We start from the raw sequence: 21507 nt of genomic DNA, 5'->3' as shown, positions 1-21507 counted from the left end.
GAAAAGAATTAGTGTCAACATGATTGAACGAATAATAAATGAAAGAAATAAAGTAGTAATATTCAACATTTTAAATCAAACTACTTGACGTGCCAAGTTAAAAGGGATGGAACTAGCTCGACTGGATTTACAGGACACCATGCATACAATCACATATCAAACATGATAATAATTTAATCAAAATATGAGATTATTATAATATAATATTTCTACAAAAAACACAAAGTTGTATAATTTCAGCCATGATAAAAAAAAAAAAAAAAAAGAATTCTACATTTTACATTTGTATTCTAATAAACCGACTCCTGCTCACCTGTGGGAGCTTCAGACTCCTCAACAGGTGCACCAGCACATGCGGTCAGTGTCTGCACTGTCCGGTAGGGGGCGCACTGAGGCCGCCAGAGGAGCAGATGTGGGAGTTTCCACAACAACTAAATTCACATCCAGCGTTTAGAAACAAATGGAAAACCCGAAATCAGGGAGGGGGTGAAACGGCCAGAATTCACTGCTGCGTCAAAGAAAGACGGTCGGAACCGAGGGTCAGAAGAACCGGACACGAAATACACCGAGAAACAGGTCGAACCGGGCGCGTGTTCACGGAGGCGTGCGCGAGAGCGCGCGCTCAGGCGGAGGAGTGGGAGCCAGCCCGGCACCGAGTGGCGGGCACGCACACACACACGCGCGCGCGCGCACTGGCACACGCACACGCAGTGGAAGCCGCCGCTCGCAGGAACCGTGAGGAGCGCAGAGGAGCCACGCAACTTCTGAGAGCAGGTAAGAGCCGCTCCTCCTCCTCCTCCTGCTCCTGCTCCTGCTGCTCCTCCTGATCATCATCCTCTGAATTAAGAACTGATTGTTTCCCCCCCCTTCCCCTCATCTCCTGTTGTGTTTTGCGTGTCTGGGCGCCGGTGCGCAGGCGGCGCGGCTGGAGACAAAAGATCCAGAGATGGATGGTGGTGTGGATGGTTGGATGGATGGGTGTGAGTGAGCGGTTGAGACGGTGTGTGTGTGTGTGTGTGTGTGTGTGTGTGTGTGTGTGTGTGTGTGTGTGTGTGTGTGAATTTTCTCCCCCGGATTATTTTAATCCCGGCCGGTTAAATGTGCGCGAGCTCGGGTGATTTAAAAAAAAAAAAAAAGGGGTGTGTACCGTGTGGAGAAACACGCGCTCCATCCCACACACACACACACACACACACACACACACACACACACACACACACACTTTGGCTGGAGCCCTGTTCTCTTACGCGCGGCATCCTCCGTCCCTCCATTGGTATTTCATAATCGATCTGATCGGTGGTCGATCGGTTCTTCGGTTCTGATCGTTTGCCGGTTTCAAACACGCGCCTGGTGATTTACCCCACACCCCCCTTTGTCTGTGTGGAGGTGTGAAACCGCCGAGATGCGCGCGCGCATCGACACGCGTCTCCCTTAACGGATTATGTCATAATCTGGATAAATTATTAATTCCAAATTTCAATTTTTATTTATTTATTTTTTTTGCACGGAGCGGGGGCGGGGTTGGGGGAGCGTGCGTTTTACCAGACTACCCCCCCTCCCCCCCCCTTTCTCCTCCGCCTCCGCCCAGTCACACGCACACGCTCGCACGCGCACAGAACGACAGACAAACAGACAGAGCCGCGCACACGCCCATCTTGATTGCGGAATCGATGTTATTCGCGCAGCAGCCGGTCAAACTTTGTTCCTCCGCCGCTTCTTCCGCCGCTCCTTTGTTTGCCGCGGTGCGCATGCGCACTGACAACAGGGTGTGGATGGGAGAGACGCCACTCTCCCTATCAATACGCCTGAGGGGGAGGGAAGGTGTGGGGGAGGGGTGATGGAGATTTAATTTCTACTCCGTTTGTTTTAACTGGCGGTTTAAAAACAAACAAACAACAGAAGGAGTCACCGTGTGTGTGTGTGTGTGTGTGTGTGTGTGTGTGTGTGTGTGTGTGTGTGTGTGTGTGTGTGTGTGTGTATGCGCAAGTGCACGCGTGGTGCTGATGCTGAGCTGGTAGATTTTTTTTTTTTCTCAATCGATACCACGGACAAATCATCAATGATCAATCAATTGATGAATGTGATCGCTGGCGACTGTCGTCCTCCGCAGATGTTCCTGTTTCTGATTTTCCACCTCATCCTGTTGCATTGCCAAAGACCAGTTGCCTATGAATGAAAGCCGCCTCCCGATCGATCCATCCATAATGTGGATCGACAGCAGACTCAGTGATCCAACCACCAGTGCTTCCTGTGAGTAATTCTGCAGGGAGGAAAAAAAAAAAGGCTTTGATTTGTAGCAAATGGTTTTGTTGAGTATTTCCCATTTTATTTCCAGTTTAGCTCCATATTTTTGTTAATAACCACAAAAATCATACATTTGAAGCTCCACGGATGTTTACGTGGAAGTTGCCAAAGTCGCACTTTGTCACAAATTGATGCAACCCCCCCCCCCCCCCCCCACACACACACACACACACACATTTGCATTCGAGTTATCGCTTAAGTGTTTTTACGCTGATGATTTTACCTGCAGTACCTCATCGACATCGCAGGGGGAGTCTGTGGCACAATGTCCTTCATGCCATTGAGACAGGAAGCAGAACATCTGCGGGAAAAGTGGACGATTGTGCTGCTCGGTGAGGCTAGTGTAGCATTAGCTTTCTGGCTAACAGTGTGTAAGGTTAATACCTTCTGACTGCTAGCTGTAGCTCTGTAGCACATAGTCCCTGGGCTTTCACGTGGGTCCTCATGGGAACTACGGTGATTGTGTGATAATTCCACAAACTTGTCAGAGCCTCCAAGGGAAGGAGGTAATTTTAGGGTTGTGGATGAACATTTTTATACAGTAGATGCATTTCTGTCATTGGCACACTTAAACATATCGAACCACATCTGGTGTTGCATAAAACACTGCTGTAGGAGAAAAATGATGATGATGGTGTCGGCGATGGACCGGCCAATTATTCCTGCAACGCTTTCGAGCTACATGTTGACTCGGCGGCTGCAGCAGCAGCAACAGCAGCAGCAGTAGCGGTTGCCATGGTAAGGCCTGTCTGGCTGCTGATTGGCTGGTATAAATCCCGCTCCCAGTCGCCGGCCCATTCATCCGGCTGCACGGAGACAAACGGCAACCTGATGAGTTACAACGGTGACTCATCCATTACAGCCCATGTGTGTCTGGCGTGTGTGTGTGCGCGTGTGTGTGTGTGTGTACGTGAGAGAGAGAGTGAGAGAAATGGCTCGGTAACCCTGTGTCTAACAAACCGAGTGGCACACAATGTGTGTGTGTGTGTGTGTGTGTGTGTGTGTGCGTGCGTGTGCAAAGCTTCACTGGTTGTAATGTCGGCCATATTGCAAGAGCAACGTCAGGTGCACAACATCTCGTTAGCGCTTAGCTAATGGTGGAAGCTAGTCCAAACAAGATCCGTCTGCCGTGGTAGAGTCCGACACTACTTCATATGCTAACAAATTAGCCGTCACAGTGGACAGCGTTTGGTCTTTTCACTGCCCCCTTGTGGTTAAACTTGCTCAGAGCATCATGCCGGGCTTTGGCGTAGACAGGAAGTTGTGTGTCTGTTGGTGAAACCCGTGAGGACAAAATCACTGATGTACTACCTGAGCTGCTGCCAGCTAGAGACAGTTATTAACATTTAACTTCAGGAAGAGAAAATGGAAGCGGTGCCCCTCCCCATCTCACTGCCTCAAGTCCGCTTGGCGCCGGCGGAGGCAGCGGTGGCGGCGTGCCACATCCCGGGCAGTTCTCTCACCGCTAGCGCCATCTGTCACATCGAGCCTTGTCTTCCAGGGAGGCAAAGGCTCAAACTGGAAGAGGCGCGATTGGACGGGAGGCCCGTCGGCTCCCACCGAGCACGAATGAAGAGACAGTCGGCTCTGTTTATTAGTCCGTGGAGCGGACAGGAAACCTCACAATCATCTTCATTAGTTAAAAATTGTCGGTTGAGTGTTGAGTTTTGTTGAGGGTTTCGCATCCTGGTGCTGCTTCACCTAAGTAATCATCCAAACCCTCCAAAAGCAGCGCTCAAACCCTTTTGTTTATAGCTTCCTGCTGAAAACGATGCTTTGTTGGACCTCACACTAGGCCTGGGCCAACAGTAGATATAATGGAATATCACAATATTTGCCCATTATCAATTTGCACATTACATGGAATATTGCGATATTTGCACATCATCGATTGCACATTACATGGAATATTGCGATATTTGCACATTATCGATTGCACGTTACACGCAATATTGCGATATTTGCCCATTGTCGATTGCACATTACATGCAATATTTCGATATTTGCACATTATCGATTGCACATTACATGCAATATTGCGATATTTGCACATTATCGATTGCACATTACATGCAATATTTTGATATTTGCACATTAACGATTGCACATTACATGCAATATTGCGATATTTGCACATTATCGATTGCACATTACATGCAATATTGCGATATTTGCACATTATCGATTGCACATTACATGCAATATTGCGATATTTGCACATTATCGATTGCACATTACATGCAATATTGCGATATTTGCACATTATCGATTGCACATTACATGCAATATTGCGATATTTGCACATTATCGATTGCACATTAAATGCAATATTGCGATATTTGCACATTAGCAATAATCAAACACTTGTTAAGGCATTCTCCGACTTTTAGTTTAAAAGGAAAATGTGCCAACATGGAGGATATATGGGACTTTTCCACGACTGCCTACCTGGGTCGACGTGGCTCGGTTTGTGCGCTTTCCCACTCGTTACTAACAGGTGCCATTTTAGTGCCTACTCAGCCGGGGTTCTGAGCGAGCCAAGCAGGGCCGAGAATGTGACGTCAACAGGAAGGAGCGAGGCGCTATGGAATAGCCTGCAAGGATCTGGAACTGATGGCCGCTCACAGGGATCGACGTACAGGAAAGCAATATCAGGAGAAGTTGAAACAGCGACAACTGAACCACCAACGACCGCAACGGGTGGAGAGGAATTGAAACCAAAAATGTTGGAGGTGGTTGCGGTGGTGGTGCGATTTATGGACGGCCTCGACTCAGCCACTGCAATATTTGAAAATATGTAAAAGGATTGTGAGTGTATTGCAACTCTCGTTTTTAGGCTATTTGGAAATGAATGTTGATGTTTCATGTCGGTAAAATATCAGTTTTACTGACATTTTCAGGCTTTGTGTGCATGTAAGTTGTGCATTGTTTTTTGTTCAATAATAAACAATTTTGTGACTTGAGTGATTGTTTCTGTTTTGTTTGTTAGGACAGTGTTTTGACACGATTCAAAAGTATTTTTTCGGCCCTGATAAAATTTACTGTCAAAAATCGTAGTAAATACAAAAAAGTAGAAATGCACCGATACTGAAACCAGTATCGGGTATCGGTACTGATACTGGAGTTGAGTTCTCTACTTTTACTTGTAAAATATGGGCCGGTACCACAACAACGATACCAGTTTTATATGGCGTTATTAAGTACTCAGTATTGGTGAGTACTGAAACGCAAGTACTCTCACTTCACGCGTTCTTTAAAAAAAAGTGGTCTCAGTGCATCCTTACAAGAAATAAAACACGTGTCGGGGCACATGGAGGGCATAACGAACGTCAAGGGACTTGACCTGCCCTGCTAAGACGAGACGACTCAGATTGAATGTCTGAAATGAAAAAAGGTGAACAGATTTTTCAGAGGGCGGAGCCAATGCTTGGCTCGGCTGGTTGTGGTTATAAACCTGGCAGAGGTATCAATGCCCTTTGTGACATCACAGAGGGAACAGTAGAACTTCTTCAGCTCGTGTTCCTCTGAAAACTCAAAGTCCAGACGATTTCTCGATCAAACGTTCAGCAGTGTTTCTCAATGTGTTGCACTCGGCCAGACCACAACAGTTCAGGTTCCAAGGTTCTGACCCGTTTGTGCCACAGCCCCAGTTCTGTCTGTTCTCATCAGACAGGAGGCTCAAGCACAGTGTGTGTGCATGTGTGTGTTTTGTCAGAATAAACCTTTACTAAAAGAGAACATGTCGGGATATTTCTACTCTCCACGTTGTCTGTAAATACTCGTGTGTGTGTGTGTGTGTGTGTGTGTGTGTGTGTCGCATTCCTTGCAGAGACAATAAAGTCACTCTGATTGCGAGTTGGCGCTTGAAGCTGGTCTCGGCTCGCCATGATGTCACAGTGGTCTCGCTCGCAGACGGACTGACCGCCTCCTGACCCCGCCTCTGTGTCGACTTTGTCTGGCGTCCCCGTCTGCTCTGACAGCATCCCTTCCCCCTCCCCTCGCCCATCCACCCCACCTCCTCCGAACCACCTCTGGTCCAGTGGTGCCGTCTCATCACAGAGCAGTGGGTGGGAGGCGTGTCTCGGGGGCGTCGCCCTAGTGTGAAATGTGGAAGGTGTGCTTTTAGCGCCACCAGCAGGTGATTCCGACGGGTTTCCACCGACAGTGTCCAAGCCTCCAGTCACTAGAGGAGTCGATCACTGCGATGTCCAGTGGACCGAAGGCACCAATCAGCATCCTTGAAGGGGGAAGAGAGAGGTGAGCGCTCCTTGCTGGGCGTCGCAGGTCGGCTACATTCAGCAGCGCCACCAGAAATGCTGCAGAGACGACGAGCTGCGAAGGAGTGTGTGTGTGTGTGTGTGTGTGTGTGTGTGTGTTATTGGCGGGAGCCGTGATGGAGTGGAAGATAGCGCCGGCTGTCACAACGGTTTGCGTGCAGCGGCTGTGAGTGGAGCAGTGGCTCCGCCCCCGCTGCGTTCAGGGTCCATTTTGCCATTTTTTTTATTGTGTCTCAAGATGGTTGTTTGTTTCTTCTGTAGCAGCGAGATTCTTCAAAGACAGAACATCCTGGACACGTCCGCCTGGGAAAGAGCTCGTAGCAACGGCAAAAAAGGGTGGAGGGGCCTAAAGGTCCAGTGTGGAATATTTGTCCTGATTTATCATTTTTATATTGGTAAAACCTTAATATACTAGAGATAAATACTTTAATAACAGTGTATATTAGCACAATGAAAGTAATTTGGTTTTCCTACCCTTAGAATGGTTCTCGTGTGTATAGAAGAATATACATAGATCAAGGGTCTCGCTCCCTGTTAGCTGCTATCTTGCACCGCCATATTTCTAAGGAATCCCAGTGTGGACAATCCAGCTGCCTGACAGCATGTTTCATAATTAGGATGTCTTCAAACAAACCAACAAAGAAGAAGGTGGATGTGTTGTCCAAGTTTGTGTGCGCAGGCCAGTGTAGTTCACTGGCAAGCTCGGGAGATGGAGGGTTTTGCGAATGAGCATTGCAATCTAAAATCTGACGACTCGATGTCACTGTATCTTCTAAAAAAAAATCTCCAAATATTACACACTCAACCTTTGAGCAACGTTTGGACAAATTTAAAGCAGACCAATCAGATTTGCTTATTCGCCATAGGAGCCAGCTGGTAACAGTTCAAAGCTTCCCATAGGTGGGAGTGCTGATTATGGGCCAACACTGTGTCCGGCGAGCAGAGGAAAACTTTCAGCGCCCTCAGTTCTTTACTCTTTTTCTATTGAGGAAATGTCATTGCTTTGTTTACAAACCGGTATCACTTCCTGTTCACTCACAGCAGGTGTGAGGATGTGAAGTTTGCAGCAGAATCATGACGCGCATGCTGGCGATACTTTTGCTATACAACGCTGCTGACTCTGGCGCCCTCTGCTGAAGTTCAGTACGCTGCTGCATTCACATGCAAGCAACACAATTATTTTATTTTTCACACCCGATGAGACAGTCTATGATTTACTGCACGGTCGTTGTTTTTTTTTTTTTTTTTTTTTTAAAGCTGCGCCTTGAAATAACAAAGAATAAACACAACCCACCACTGCACGACAACTGCTCTTTGTCCCTGGACCGAGAAGCTGCAATACGGTTGCAGAATGACGCAGGGTGGCAACGCAACCGGCAAGCAACAACAGTGGCGCTGTGTCGGCAGCCAGACAGCAAGAATGCTCAATTAAAAAAAAAGACAGAATTGCCCTTTATATGAAGACACGGCAGTAAGAACCTTGACTGGAACATCTTCCGTCTGATCGTCCAGCTGTGTGGAGAAACATTCATTTTCTTCCCCGGCTCCACCCCCTCGGCCAGCCCTTTGTCTCGCCCTTCCAGAGTTTTGATCATCGATGACCTGAGAGCATGTGGAACCAGCTGTGCCAGTGAGACACCTGGTACCGCTGTTTCCACAGCTATATTTGGAGAACTGAAGCGGAGCTTTTCCCACCACTGATGTGTTTTCATTCCCGGTCCAGTACCGTCCGTCGTTCCTCGTACGCTAGCTAGCCAATTCGCATCTTTGCTTTAATCAGCCCGTCATCAATGATGGGTTTTCAGCCAAGAGGTCGAATGCTGGATCAGCTTCTCTGCTCAACGGCTCGGCCTTCAGTCCCTCATGCAGGTTCCATCCATCCATCCATTTTCAATACTCCAATACTTCCTGAATACTTCCCGAGCTCAAGGATGTGGGGGTTTGCATCTCAGAGTTCATGGGGTGAAGGCAGGGTGACACCCTGGACAAGTCAACCAGTTCATCGCAGGGCCACCTCATGCAGGTTCTTCTAGTTTTTACGAGTTGCAGCATGAAGAAGGAGCTGAAACTTTGCAGCAAAGTGAAGAATTTGATGTGACGACGCATCAAATTCCGAGCCGAGCAGCCGACCGGAACAAACCACGTCTCCCAGAAACGCCACCGGTGCTCTGCTCACCGCGCCACATCTGTGTGTGTGTGTGTGTGTGTGTGTGTGTGTGTGTGTGTGTGTGTGTGTGTGTCCCCGCGGCTCCTTGCTCCTGGTGTGTTTTCTTCCTTGTATCATCGGTGCCAAGTTTCATAATGTGACACTTGAGGAAGTTTGAAGAAGTTTATGCTACAAACAGTCTTGGCAAAGCAAAAACTTGTTCTCGAAGGTGGTTGGCTGATTGAATGTCTGTCAGAGAGAAATTTGATCTTAGGTAAATGCGAACCTTGCTAACTGAGTTTTCCTCAGAAACCAGCTGTGTGGAAACTCTTGGAAATCTTAAATCCAGCTCCAGGATTTTTCTGTCCTCTGGTGAGGACGTGTTTCTGTATTAATTCTATGAAGCAACGGTGTTTCTAGGAGAAAATGTTTTCGCTCCACTTGCTGTCAGTGCAGAGTTTCCCCTGGGCTGCTCGTCCTCCCAGGAATCTGCCACTATTCTAGGTTGGAAACAATATGAGTGGGTGCATCAGTTTGATTTTTCTTAATGAGGTAAATAAACTTTGAGATTCTTCTTCTCACTTTTACGTTTAGATGTGACCAGGCTTCAGCTCCGATTCTGGCGCCGCCCACCAGTCAGCTGGGCTTTCTATTGGCCCTTTAAACCTGCCAGTCAGTGCTCAGGAGGAAGAAGCGGGACAGGTTATTGGATCACGTCTTCCTTTCCAGGACCACTAGTATTAGTGACAACCATAGCTAACGCTGTAGCTAGCACCGTTAAAGTAGCATAGCAGTCGGCTAAGCCACCTTCATGTGGACAGCAGTCGTTATTTATTCAGCTGTGTGCAGCTGCTGGCAGGTGTTCTGTGACTGGATGACTGTCTATCATGACTTCTGACGCCGCCCCCTGTTCGTTATCCACAACTTACTTCAATATTTCATAATTAAAAAAAAGGAATGTCATCTTCCGCCGCCTGCCATGAGATATTAGGTAACTCAGCATGGTGTTCCTGCAGAGTGTGACCCACTTCCTGCTTCGTGTTCCAGGCCACCACAGGGACAAGAGTTTAACCAGGAAGCTTCAGCCTTTCATCTTCGGTGGATTTCCCACAGTTCACAGTGTCTCCAGAAAACCCAGAGGTGTGCCTCGTTCCAGGCAGCAGGAAAAAGAGTTTGTGCTAAATTATTTGTCCAGTGGATGATTTACATTCTTGTCGTAGTTGCATAGGCCTAGCAGCGATTATCAGATGTTTGACATTCCTGAAAACTGAATGGGATCAGTTTCTCATTAACCAGCAGAGGTCTGAGGCCTCCTTTATCTCCTGGTTACTGTGAGAGAGTCGACACGCTTCCAGACAGCTTTGGCTTGGGGACGTCAGTCACACCTGTTCAGGTCCAATTTCATGTCACTTCCTGGATCCTGGTGTTTTAACTTAGCTGCACGGCTAGCTAGCAAGCGAAATAGCTTTCGCATTGAGCCCTCCATGCTTCTTCTTCTTTTGAGGTAGTTGTGTTGTCTCGAGGGAGTTGTCCCAGCTTAAAGGACGCCGGCTGGTTCCACGGCACCATCAGCAGCTGAAAACGCTTCAGATTGGAGCTTTTCAAGACGGACGAGTCGTGCTGAAAAAGTTAAATCTGTCAGACCAAAAACGGGTCGGTTTAAGAAAAGCGTGGAAGGTTCCCAGAGGAGCAGTTCTGACACTCCCAACTTCCTATTGCTCCAATGCAGTCGGATCGTAACCAGCATTTTCTTTGGTGCCTTTTTTTTTTGTGCATCATCTTTGACTTTGATGCTGCGAGGCGAGTTTTAAAACATCCCCAGTGAGACTCGTCCACATGGACACCTCCCTCTCTAACTCCCAGCATCCTCTGCTTCTTCCAGCGTTGATATGAAACACTGGTGTATGTGTGTGTGTGTGTGTGCGTGCACGCGCGCCTGCATGCATGAGTGTGTGCGTGTGTGATTGGGCCAGATTTTCTGCTCCAGTTTCCAGCCGTACGCTTGGCGGCTGAGATCAGCTGACTGAATGTTGGCGTTCAGGCCTCAGTAGGGAATCGCAGTGTCGCTACCATTCCAACAGCCCCTCAACGCGGACGTTTATACGGAGAGGCTGCGTTGGAACGAGGCAGAGGCGGAGACTTTCAGTGACTCAGCGCAATGGATCACGGCGAAGAAAGAGTTGCGTTTCATTCGAAATCTGCTGAACCTTCTCGAGATGGATGAGACTTGGGAGCCAATCCGTCTTAATTTGTACAGTCCAATGGGACCTGTGTATTGTCCAATGGGACCTGTGTATAGTCCAATGGGACCTGTGTATAGTCCAATGGGACCAGTGGAGTCAAGCCATGCAGAAAGCCTCTGAAACAACACTAGAGAAATGAATGAAGACAATACAGTCCAGGAGAACATCCTGCAAATACTTGGAATTAAAACTACAACAAGATACTGCAAAAACTTGTAAAACTGAAGCAGAGCTGCCAAAAATTATCTTAGATGACACTGAAAGGGAGGAAGGCAAATGGAAAATTATTCTTGCTTATTCTGTAGAAAATATAAAAACAAACGATGCTATAGCACAGCAGGACAGCCCCATCCTGCTGTCTTTCCCGTCCAGGTCACGGCAGTAAACTTTGACATAAGGGCCTAAGGAGGAGACCTGGGGCCTCCTGGAGATCCTCCATCTGCCACAGCTGACTGACTGACTGACCAATCAGCTGGGAGGAAGATGACAGAAAAGTTCCACATCCTGCCCATCATCACGTCTTTATTCTCTACCCTGGAGTCCAGCGGAACAAATTTAGCCCTCTGTTTAGGGCAGGCATGGGCAAACTACGGCCCGGGGGCAATAAGTGGCCTATTAAGCTTTTTAACCAAACAAATTATATTAATAGCAAGTCATGAAATAGCTGTATTTCATCATTTTTAAGAGTAATTTCAATAAAGAGCTAAATACTGTGTGGCTTCAAAGACACATATTTTGTTGTAACGCTTGTCTTTTAAATTGACATTTTAAATTGACATTAAATCACGTTTCCTACATATCCAATGATATTTTCTTTTCTCCTATGAAGTGGGTCACCAGACCGCTCCATCCATCTGCTCCTGCTCCGGTACCTCTGTCAAATTTTAGGACCCATTGTGGCCCACAAGTCAAAAAGTTTGCCCGCCTCTGGTTCAGGGGCCCCCTGCTAAAACTGAGGCTGTGTTGGACATGCCACATAACAGGAAGGCAGTAACAGAGGGCGGAGCCACCACCTGACTGGGGGTGTGGTCACCAACTGCAGCACACGCTGTGTGGAGAGAGCAGTGGCAGTGAACTCTGACCTCTGACCAGACTGGCCCGAGCTTGCCCAGGCCTGTCCTCCAGTCTGTCGCCGCCCTGCTGCGGCGTTCCCACCAGACTGCCGCCGGGCCGCCGCCCAGAAAGGAACCGTTGTTGTCGGTAACTTGGAGAAACAGGCGCCATTGTCATGGTGGTGTAAAGCGGCGGCAGGAGCGGCAGCGGGGATTCACAGTGTGGTCAGCATGTGTAGCGCCCCCTGCTGTTTGATGAGTCTCATGACTTTCACTCAGACGAGACTTCATCAGAGTGACATCATCTGACAACGTTGGTGTCAGATGATGTCTGCTGGACTGTCTGCAGCCTAAAAATAAAACCTTACATTTAAAAAAAATGCAATTTCAGCAATTTGTGTGGACATTTCCCCATTGAATTCGCTTATAAATGATTAGGCACAGTGACCAGTGATGTTGTTGGATCGCCTCCTAGTCGTCAGAGTCACTGATGGTGACATTAATCATTTTCTGAAATCCAGAGAGACGGAGTGTTCGCGTGCTCATTGAGGGCAGCACGTTGAGGAAAACTGGCAGAATAAGAAAGAAAAAAACGTTCAATTTAAATTCAGGTTTGGCGATTCGCTGAGTCATGTTTGGGCAGTGGCACACACGCTTCCGTTCTCCAACAGTCAACTGGAGTGTTGCAGCATCTCTGATTGGTCGCTGCTTTGAAGTGCAGTCCAGCCCTGTCGTGGTGACAGATGGTGCGTTGGTGAAAAACATTGACAAAACACACTTTGGCTGCAGAGCGAGTCACGTGCGTGTGTGTGTGTGTGTGTGTGTGTCACATGACTTGCAACCTGATTTCACCTTGCTCTTAATTGGAGTGTTTGTATATCAGAATCTGACTCAGTTCTTCACTTTGCCGCTGGATCAGTTTGTTTCTGTGTAACTTGATGTTGAATATTCATGAGGTCAAATTGCAACTGTTGACGTTTGTTTTGAACACCTGTATGAAGCATAGTGTTATCCCCACTGAGTGCATAAAAAGACGGACGGGGGCCAATGTGAAAATACCAAAAACCTGCATTCTAGACAAGACTAAAAATGACTAACTTAAAGAAATTATATTAATAGCAAGTAAGTCATAAAATAGCTGTATTTCATCCATTTTTTTCAATAAAGAGCGCTTTTGTTCATTTACAACTGACATTAAAGCACGTTTTCTAGATATCGTATGGTATATTTTTTTTTCTCCTGTGAAGTGGGTCACCAAAATGCTCCATCCATCTGCTCCTGCTTCGGCCCCCAAATTTTAAAACCCATTGTGGCCCACCAGTCTGCCAAAAAGTTTGTCCACCCCCGTTCTAGTCGGTTAGCTCCGCCCCTATCACTGAAACATTTTGTTTTTGTTTCTGATTGTTTTTCCACAGAGGCCACAGAGTCAACATGGGAGGCAAGCTGAGCAAGAAGAAGAAGGGCTACAACGTGAACGACGACAAGGCCAAGGACAAGGATGCCAAGGCAGAGGGGGCCTCCGGCGAGGAGAGCGAGGCGCCCAACAAGGACGAGGCCGCCAACGCCAAGGAGGTAGCCAACGACACGGCAGCCAAGGAGGCACCGCCAGCTGACGAGGAGAAAAACGCAACTCCCGCCACCAAGGAGCCCGAGAAACCAGCGGCCAACGCCGAGCCGAAGGCAGAGGCGCCCCCTAGCGGCGAGCCGGCCAAGGCCGAGGAGAAAGCCGCCGCTCCCGCTCCCGCTCCCGCTCCCGCCGCCGCCGCCGCCGCCAAGGAGCCAGAGAGCAAAGATGAGGCCGACGCCAAAAAGACTGAGGCCCCCGCGGCCAAAGCTGAGGCCGCCGCCACCGCCGATAAACCCACAGAGGCACCAGCAAAGGAAGTGGCACCGGCTTCGACACCGTCCGAGGGCGGCGCCCCCAAGGAGGCCAATGCCAGCGAGGCGGCCAGCAAAGATCAAACCGTAGCAGTTCAAGATTAATGGACAGCTCCTTTTCCTAACGCCGCAGCCAGGAAGATCGCAGAGAAAAAACAAATAAGCCCCCGAAATAAGTTAACGATCCCGCCCGTGATGCGATAACAATAATAGTAATAATTGTAACATTGATTGATTGACGATTGGTTGGTTGACTAGAAAGGGGAGTAGCCTAACAGGCAATTATTGCTATTATTATCGTTTTGTTGGAAATTCGTTTGATTCTGTAGTATTTCAACTTTGATACGATTTGTTGGCCCTCCCATCAACCCCCCCCCCTCCCCCATGCGCCCCCCCCCGCTCATCCTCGATAAGGAGTAAAGGAGCCACACCACCTGGCTACCCTTGACCCCACCCTCTCATCTGCTTCCTATTTGCATCAGAATGTGGCGGGTTTTCCTTTTTAATTCCATCCCAGTTTAGTCTTTTTGGGCTGTGCTGCGCCCCCGCAGTCCTCCGGCCGCTACTGCAGCCTGTGCCATTTCTAAAAAATTTCATGCGAAGAACGTTTTGTTTTTCTGAGACGTTCTGGAAGTCAGAAAAAAAAAAGGCCAGAGTGACAGAGCACAACACCGTCGCAGCGGTGAAACTTTTCAGATTAACCAGATTTTGTACCAAAAGTAAAAGTGAGGTTATTTTTAATCATTAAAATATGAAATTGGATCGGTAATTATTAAAGTGAAAACTAACATTTAATTTAACCTTGGTTTTAGCTCACTTAGGCTGGTGGAATTCTTCCTTGAGATTCCGATAGATCGGCAAATCTCAAATTTTTTTTGCAAAAACTTTGGAGCCACAACCACAAGCATTCAGTGTTCGCCGGACTGTGAAGTTCACACAGTTCAGAAGATAAATTTTCAACTTTCTCATATTCTGTCATTGAGATTTTCTGCTGGGTGAAAAATATTCATTTTTTGGTTTTTTTTTAAGCCCAAATTTGATTCTATTATTTGCTAAATGTGACATTTTCCCCCACCATCATCCCACATTTCAACCAAAAACTGGCAGTTTGCTGAAATGTTGGATGCAGCCACATCGTTTGAAACCGACGTGATTGCGGCGTGAATCAGGCCGTCGGCCACTCTCGTTTCTATGGCAAAACTGAACCGCCGTGGTACATTTAGCTTCCGCACATTCATCAGATATTCACTGCTTTCAAGTCGACGAGTGCGACGGATCAAGTGTTGAGCCAGCAGATTAGTTGCGTTAAAGTTCCGCTGGGGGTTTTTGTGAAGTGAAGATTTAAATTCAAGTCCAAAAGATTCGGAAGAATATGGGATTATTTTTCTTTTGTCCGACGTCCACAAATCGCAAAAGAAGCGGATATTCAAGAATTTTCGCTCTAGGATTCTAATCAAGTCCTCGTTATGGAGGCAGAACCAGCTGTGCGCTGTGTTTTTTATTTGCAGTTACATACCTCCACCAGAGAGGGCACTAACTTCTCAGAATAACAGCGTGATTTGAACCCTGAAGGGAAAACCCCTATTGGGTGATGGAAGGAAGATGGTGGGAGAAAGCAAAAGAAAGAAAATGTTGCGACCTCAGCGCTACGTCTTTCTCTTTCAGACAAAACATTGACCGACGCATGAAGCCAAACGAAGACTAGCTTCAGGCTACGTTCACTCAACTTTGCACTCAAGCCCCGCCCCCCTCTAAATGTCAATACACGCCCCCCCCCCCGCTTCAGCACACATCTTTATGTATATAAATATATATATATAATATTAAAATTTTTTTCCGCCTGTTTGGTTGCGTTCAAGTGACGCTCGCCGTTTCCCAGCACTCGTCAAACCGTAGCAAAACCACATCCGAGAACGGCGAGCGGTGCCCCCTTCAGGTTTTTTTTTTTTTTTCTTCCTCTCTTGACTCAATAAAAAACTTGCATGTCGTGCTCGGGTGAACCTGTAGTCCTGTCTTTTTGGTCAAGTGAAAAAAAAAAGTTATAAAACAGAAAGAAAAAAAAAGTTATTCTCAGTCTGCTTTTAGGATGGAAACTACGGTCGATATTTTCTTCCCTGCTGTCACCGCCACCGCCACACTCATCCCGACAACACCAGACAACAAGATGATTTGTGGGAAAAACATAATTTGATGCATTTAAAAATTCAATGTACTTGTATAAATTGTGCAACCGTAATAAAATGTACGAAATTGACTGAAACAGCAAGGTTGTGGCTTTTTTTTTTTTTTTGGAAACTAACCCGATGACAACAGCAATAACGAACTCTTCCTGCACAGAGGAGCTCCACCACCTGGAGACAGTGATGAAATCATCTCCAGTAAGTTCTCAACATCAAGCCGGTGGGGCTTGATGTTGATAAGTAGCTAGCTAGCCGATTAGCTTCTTGCTGCTAACAGAAAACAGAACTGAAACGGAGGGCTGGTTTCAACGCAGCTCCTCCGTCGACGTCTTTAAATATTCAACAAGTTATGTAAAACCACGCAAGAACGCAAGACTGCAGCGGAACGTGAGGGAATCATGGGAAGATGCTGAATATTTCAGCAGCATCTTCACGCTTCAACGGCGGCGAGGGGAGCAGCCAAACATGACGGTGTGGATGTTTTTTTTCCTCTTCAGCGTCTTTCCACAAGACGTTTGGTGGAAGAGAAAATGTGCAAATTGACGTAGACACGTTCTGACGACGCTGACCATCGTCACTGCAGCACCAATCGGGGTCCTTTGAGGTGAAAAGATTTAAAGCTTAACGAAAAAAATGTAAACACCTTGCAATTTTTTTTTTTTATTGCCATTAAATTAACACAAGAAAATGCTGTTAAATAACCTCACAAGGAATAACTGTTTCGGTTTACATAATAATGCGTTTCGAGTGAGAAGATTTTTTCAAATTCAGAGCGACTAGCAACATTAGCGCTCTGGGGGCTAACAGGTCGGCTATTTATGGAGAGACAACATGTTTGACAGATGATCAAATATGACACAAAACTCAGAGAGTACGAGATCGATGACGGCTGGAATTACTGCCAGCAGCTGAAAGCATCCTCTCCTCCAGTTACCTGCTTTGATGTGTGACACACAGCCAATCAGCTGAGGGGAGAACAACTTGAAAAAAAGAAAAGTAGAATCCCCCCCCCCAAAGCCGTGTGATTGGCTGCGGAGGAGGCCTCAGTGAAGACTCTTGCCTAGCAACAGGCACAAGCTGCAGCTCCACCCACACAGCCTCCTGCCTCCATGAGTGTGTGTGTGTGTGTGTGTGTATGTGTGTGTGTGTGTGTGTGTGTGTGTGTGTGTTGGGCGCAGCTGATAGCTCAACCATAAGAAGACACATACAGGGTGAAGAGAGAGAGGCAGGAACATAGGATGGCATATGTTCATGAACAAACACACACACACACACGTTTAATGTTACATAAGCAGCTTCTAATTTCGAAGATGATCGCGTGTGTGTTTTTTTCTATGAACATATATTGCTTTCGTTAAACGTTTTTATCTAATAAGAAAAAAAAAGAAATGTCTGGTGCATGAATTTAGCGACAATAACGTTTCTAAATGAACTCTCAGCTCGCACGCAGATATCGAGGCTAGTTTGCGCAGCTCAGCTCAAAGTCGTGCAGCAGAACCTGCGGCCCAACTGTTTCCAAGTGCTGTTTCACCTCAGACCTCAGCTCTGAATTGTCCTTCATCCATCCTGTTCCACTCCCGACAGCGGGATGTTTCACTCAGAGGTTTGAATGAAGGAAGAAGGATTAAAGGTTGGGAACAGAAGAAGAGCAGGGGTGTGTGATGTCGTGCTGAAGCAAATTTGATTGGTCCAGTTGTGAGAGACAGAAGGATTGTCCAATCAATCTTAAGTATCCCGCCCAGACAGTTTCTGGAGATGTGAGGAAACTTTCCGCCTGCTGTTATGTTTCAGGTCAGTTTGAAATGCAAACTGCGAGTAAGATTTCTTTCTATTTTTATTTTTGTGTCAAAATGTTGTTTTGATTTTTCCCACCTAGTCTTATGTTTTGGACTTTTTTTTTCTTCTTCTTCTTCTTTTTTTTTTTTTTTTTTACCTCAAAACAGTCTCAACTTGCCTATGAACTTGCTGCCAAACGTGCACGACTGGGAGGCTCCACTGTGTCGTCTCTGAGAGAGGGACGTCACCTGGATGTGGTTGCCATGACGACGCAGCACCAGAGAGGAGCAGCAAAGAAGAAGGAGAAGAAGAAGAAGAAGAAGAGGAAGAAGAAGAAGAAGAAGAAGAAGAAGAAGAAGAAGAAGAAGAAGAAGAAGAAGAGACACGACAGAGGAAATAATGTCAAGCTGATGACAATGGAACCAGTCAGACTCTAGATAGAATGTCTGAGAGGAGGAGCCCCAGGGAAGGAAACACCCACTCCAGCTCCTTCATTGGACGAAACCGCCTGGATTCTGGTCACATGACTTTACACTCCGTTTTTGAACCTTTGTTCAAATGAAGGGCAGCCAGGTGGCGCCATCGACCCATGCTGTCAGACAGACAGGGGCTGACTGCGGATGACGTCATGGTCAGAAGCTCCGCCTCCCGTGGTTGCCGGGGTAACAGTGTTGGCGCAAATGAGAATCAAACATTCCAGGAGATAAAAGATCGAGGCCTTAAATTGCACCCTGGTATAAGGCGGATCAGTGTGAGCTTTAGCACCATCTGGTGGCCAAAAAACACACTGCAGGTAGTGTTGACGGTTCCTGATGATCTCAGCTGTGATTTCAGGTCTCGACTCGCTGCCTCCAGACGAAACCTCGTCGAGATATTAAACTGATCGCGCCACCTCGCTCTCCATTAACCAGGTGCTCTGATTGTTGTCTTTGCAACAACAACAACAACAACAACAACAACAAAAAACCTCGCAGGAAAGCACTTCCTGTTCCACGTCTCCGTCTCCGCAGCCTGGTCTCCATGACAACGGCTGGGACGTTACGTTCATGCTGCTCGAGGCCAGTCTGTCTGAACATGCACTGCCATCTAGTAGACGACTGAGCGCAGTGCAAGGGTGCAGCTCTGGCTAAACATGTGAAATATGACGTTTTTCTAATCTTATGACGTCAGAAGAAATAAGAAAAAGTTTTAAAAATATCCAAGTTCTTGGTTAACGCGTCTTAAAATATTCTGGAGGGAAAACAAACATTTGAATATTTTCACCGTCAGATGTTTTCCTTACGGCCGGGTGAAATAACAGAAACCAGACACAAAGATTGTATAAAAAATTAAACCCCCTTTTTTTTTTTTTTTTTATTGTAGTCTCATATACAAAAGAAATACAAAAAAGAAATATTGACAGACGGCGGGACTACACTTGGGGCGGGACTTGTGTGACATGAAAAGGGAAGTATAAATGACAGGAGGATGGCTGGAGGGCGGGTCAGTCGAGGGTGAGGGCCGAGCCTCCACCTGATTGGTCCTTTCACCTTCTTCCCCTCCTCCTGACAGGAATGAAATGAAGTTTCGGCTGCGCTTGTGCCGTTCAGATACAGAGCTGCTTTACTGGGCAGAAATTACCTCGTTAGCTGGGATTTACCAAAGTGGGAGGAGCCGCCGCAAGCTACCACAATCAGGAGACCAGCCGACTGGTTGATCTGAAGGAAAGAGCTGGCCAATCAATCACGCTGATAGATGATCGGTGTCAGGATGTCCAGGGCGTTTAACCTTTGACATTTGATAGCAGTTTAGCTGGACTGCTGCTGAACTGCTAGCAGCAATTGCAGCTATGCTAACTCTCCTCGCCATGTGAATGTGGTTGTTGAGGGTGAAATGGCCAATAGTGACGAACCTGGAGAGAGGAGCAGCAGCAGAACAGAACACCCAAACGCCCCCCCCCCACCCCCCCTGGCCTGGCTGGTTGTGGAAGCGCTAAGCCCCTCCCACCATCCACATTCGGCTGGACTGAACGAAAAAAGTTCCGGTCACGCTTTTGGTTTGAAAAAAGGGGCAGTGGAATGTTATGAGTGACAGATGACCAACGCTTTCCGATCGGCTGGGACCTCGGCGTGCAGGGCTCCGCCCCCCCAGACCGCAGCCTGCCATGGTTTCACCTCGGCTTCATTTGATTTCTGCTCGGCAGCTCGGTAGTGTGGAAGCGGGCAGAGACTTCCCACCCAGCTGACACGCAGCTCAGCCAATGAGGCCAGCTGGCGCTCCGGGGGTGGCGGCGAGGCGGGTAGGGAGGCGGGGCTCAGGAGAGCTCAGTCTTATCGGCCGCCTCCGCGTGGTGCCCGCCTCCGCCCTCGGAGCCGCCGGGCGCCAACAACGTCCTGCGGTTGTAGTGGTGGTGGCCCTTCATCATGCCCGAGTTGTTGTTCTCGTTGAGGATCTGCTTCTGCTTCTGCCGGTTGAGCGACTGCACCAGGCCCAGCACCACGGCGGCCAGCGAGTACTCGCCCTTGATCTTGCGCGGCTGCAGGATGAGCGGGTTGGGCTGCACGCGGCCCAGCAGGAAGTGCGTCCGGATCTTGCCCTCCTGCTCGCTGATGCCCTTGACGTAGATCTCGCCGCGGTACTCGAAGGCGAAGCCGCGCTCCTTCAGGATCTGGTAGGTCTCCTCGGGCACCTGAATCTTGCCGCTGACGCCGGTGCTGTCCATGCGGCTGGCCAGGTTCACCGTCTTCCCCCAGATGTCGTACTGAGGCTTCTTGGCGCCGATGACGCCGGCCACCACCGAGCCGTGGGCCATACCTGCCGGGTGAAGTGAGATCAGAGGTGGTCAGTACCCAAGTATGATAAATACTTTACTGCGCTGAGATAGATCTGTGCTTTACTTGAGTAGGATGACTTTTTACTTTTACTCCCTACATTCGTAACATACAGGTACTACCCAGAAAATTAGAATATCCTGAAAAGGTTGTTTGTATTTCTGCAATTCAAATTAAAAGGCGAATTTGACATATTATAGAAACAAATCAATATATTTCAAGTTTTTATTTCTTTGGATTTTGCTGATCAGGTCTTGCAGCTTAAAAAAACCCCTCAAATTTTATAATAATTTTCTGAGCTTGTGGGTTTGTGGTTTTAAAAAGCTGAAAATCTTAATCAGCAAAGTTACAACAAGGAACTGCTTGAGATGTCAAATTGCGTGGAATGGCTCAATAAAATTTGTTGGTTTCATCTTTTATGTTAAATCGCCAAAATAAAACAACTTTTACTTGATATTCAAATTTTTCGGGTAGTAACTGTAAATAGTAACTGTAAAACTTTCTACTCCTTACATTGGAAAAACATGCTTCTGACTGTTGTGTTTGACAGTCTTTAAAGATAGAAATTGTTTTCAAAGTAATTCATTTATTATTATAGTCGTGGAGCTTGAAGTGGAGCTATTTGAACTGTGTTGTGTTGTTGAATACAAAAGTTGATCATGTTTTAGAAGGAGATTGTTTCAGAGAACCTTGGCTTTGAGGTCACTGTTCAGTAAGTTTTCAGTGAAGAGCAAAATAAGCATAGAGAAAATATCATTGATTATTGTTACTAAAAGCGTAAACATTAAATCATGGCTCATTGGTCATCACTACGACTGATTACAGTTTGGTTGTGCTGCAG

The 21507-nt window shown here is 47.2% G+C and overlaps 2 protein-coding genes across 3 annotated transcripts in view; one reads left to right on the top strand and one right to left on the bottom strand.

The window, feature by feature from the left end:
* The first annotated feature begins 524 nt into the window (after positions 1-524).
* On the top strand, positions 525-16160 carry basp1 (brain abundant, membrane attached signal protein 1). The gene is made up of 2 exons (XM_076022243.1): positions 525-774; positions 13438-16160. The coding sequence occupies exon 2, from the start codon at positions 13454-13456 to the stop codon at positions 14003-14005; it is 552 nt and encodes a 183-aa protein (XP_075878358.1). The 5' UTR covers positions 525-774; positions 13438-13453; the 3' UTR covers positions 14006-16160.
* Positions 16161-18663: 2503 nt separating this feature from the next.
* adcy8 (adenylate cyclase 8 (brain)) overlaps positions 18664-21507 on the bottom strand; it is a 32669-nt gene continuing 29825 nt past the window's right edge. The window contains exon 18 of one of the 2 annotated variants that reach the window (XM_076022240.1): positions 18664-20649. In XM_076022240.1, coding sequence (XP_075878355.1) covers positions 20150-20649 — 500 coding nt within the window. In that variant the 3' untranslated portion in view covers positions 18664-20149. The remainder of the gene's footprint in view (positions 20650-21507) is intronic. The other variant, XM_076022242.1, reaches the window with a different exon arrangement.

This window comes from Nelusetta ayraudi, unplaced genomic scaffold (genome assembly GCF_046127955.1).
Source record: "Nelusetta ayraudi isolate G7.1 ecotype Tasmania unplaced genomic scaffold, CSIRO-AGI_Nayr_v1 ptg000011l, whole genome shotgun sequence".
NCBI classification, from domain to species: domain Eukaryota; kingdom Metazoa; phylum Chordata; class Actinopteri; order Tetraodontiformes; family Monacanthidae; genus Nelusetta; species Nelusetta ayraudi.
Note: the sequence above shows the minus strand (reverse complement) of the source record. Positions and strands in the feature narration are given on the sequence as shown.

Coding starts and splice junctions, on each gene's coding strand:
- basp1 (XM_076022243.1), top strand. CDS start 13,454: ATGGGAGGCAAGCTGAGCAAGAAGAAGAAGGGCTACAACGTGAACGAC.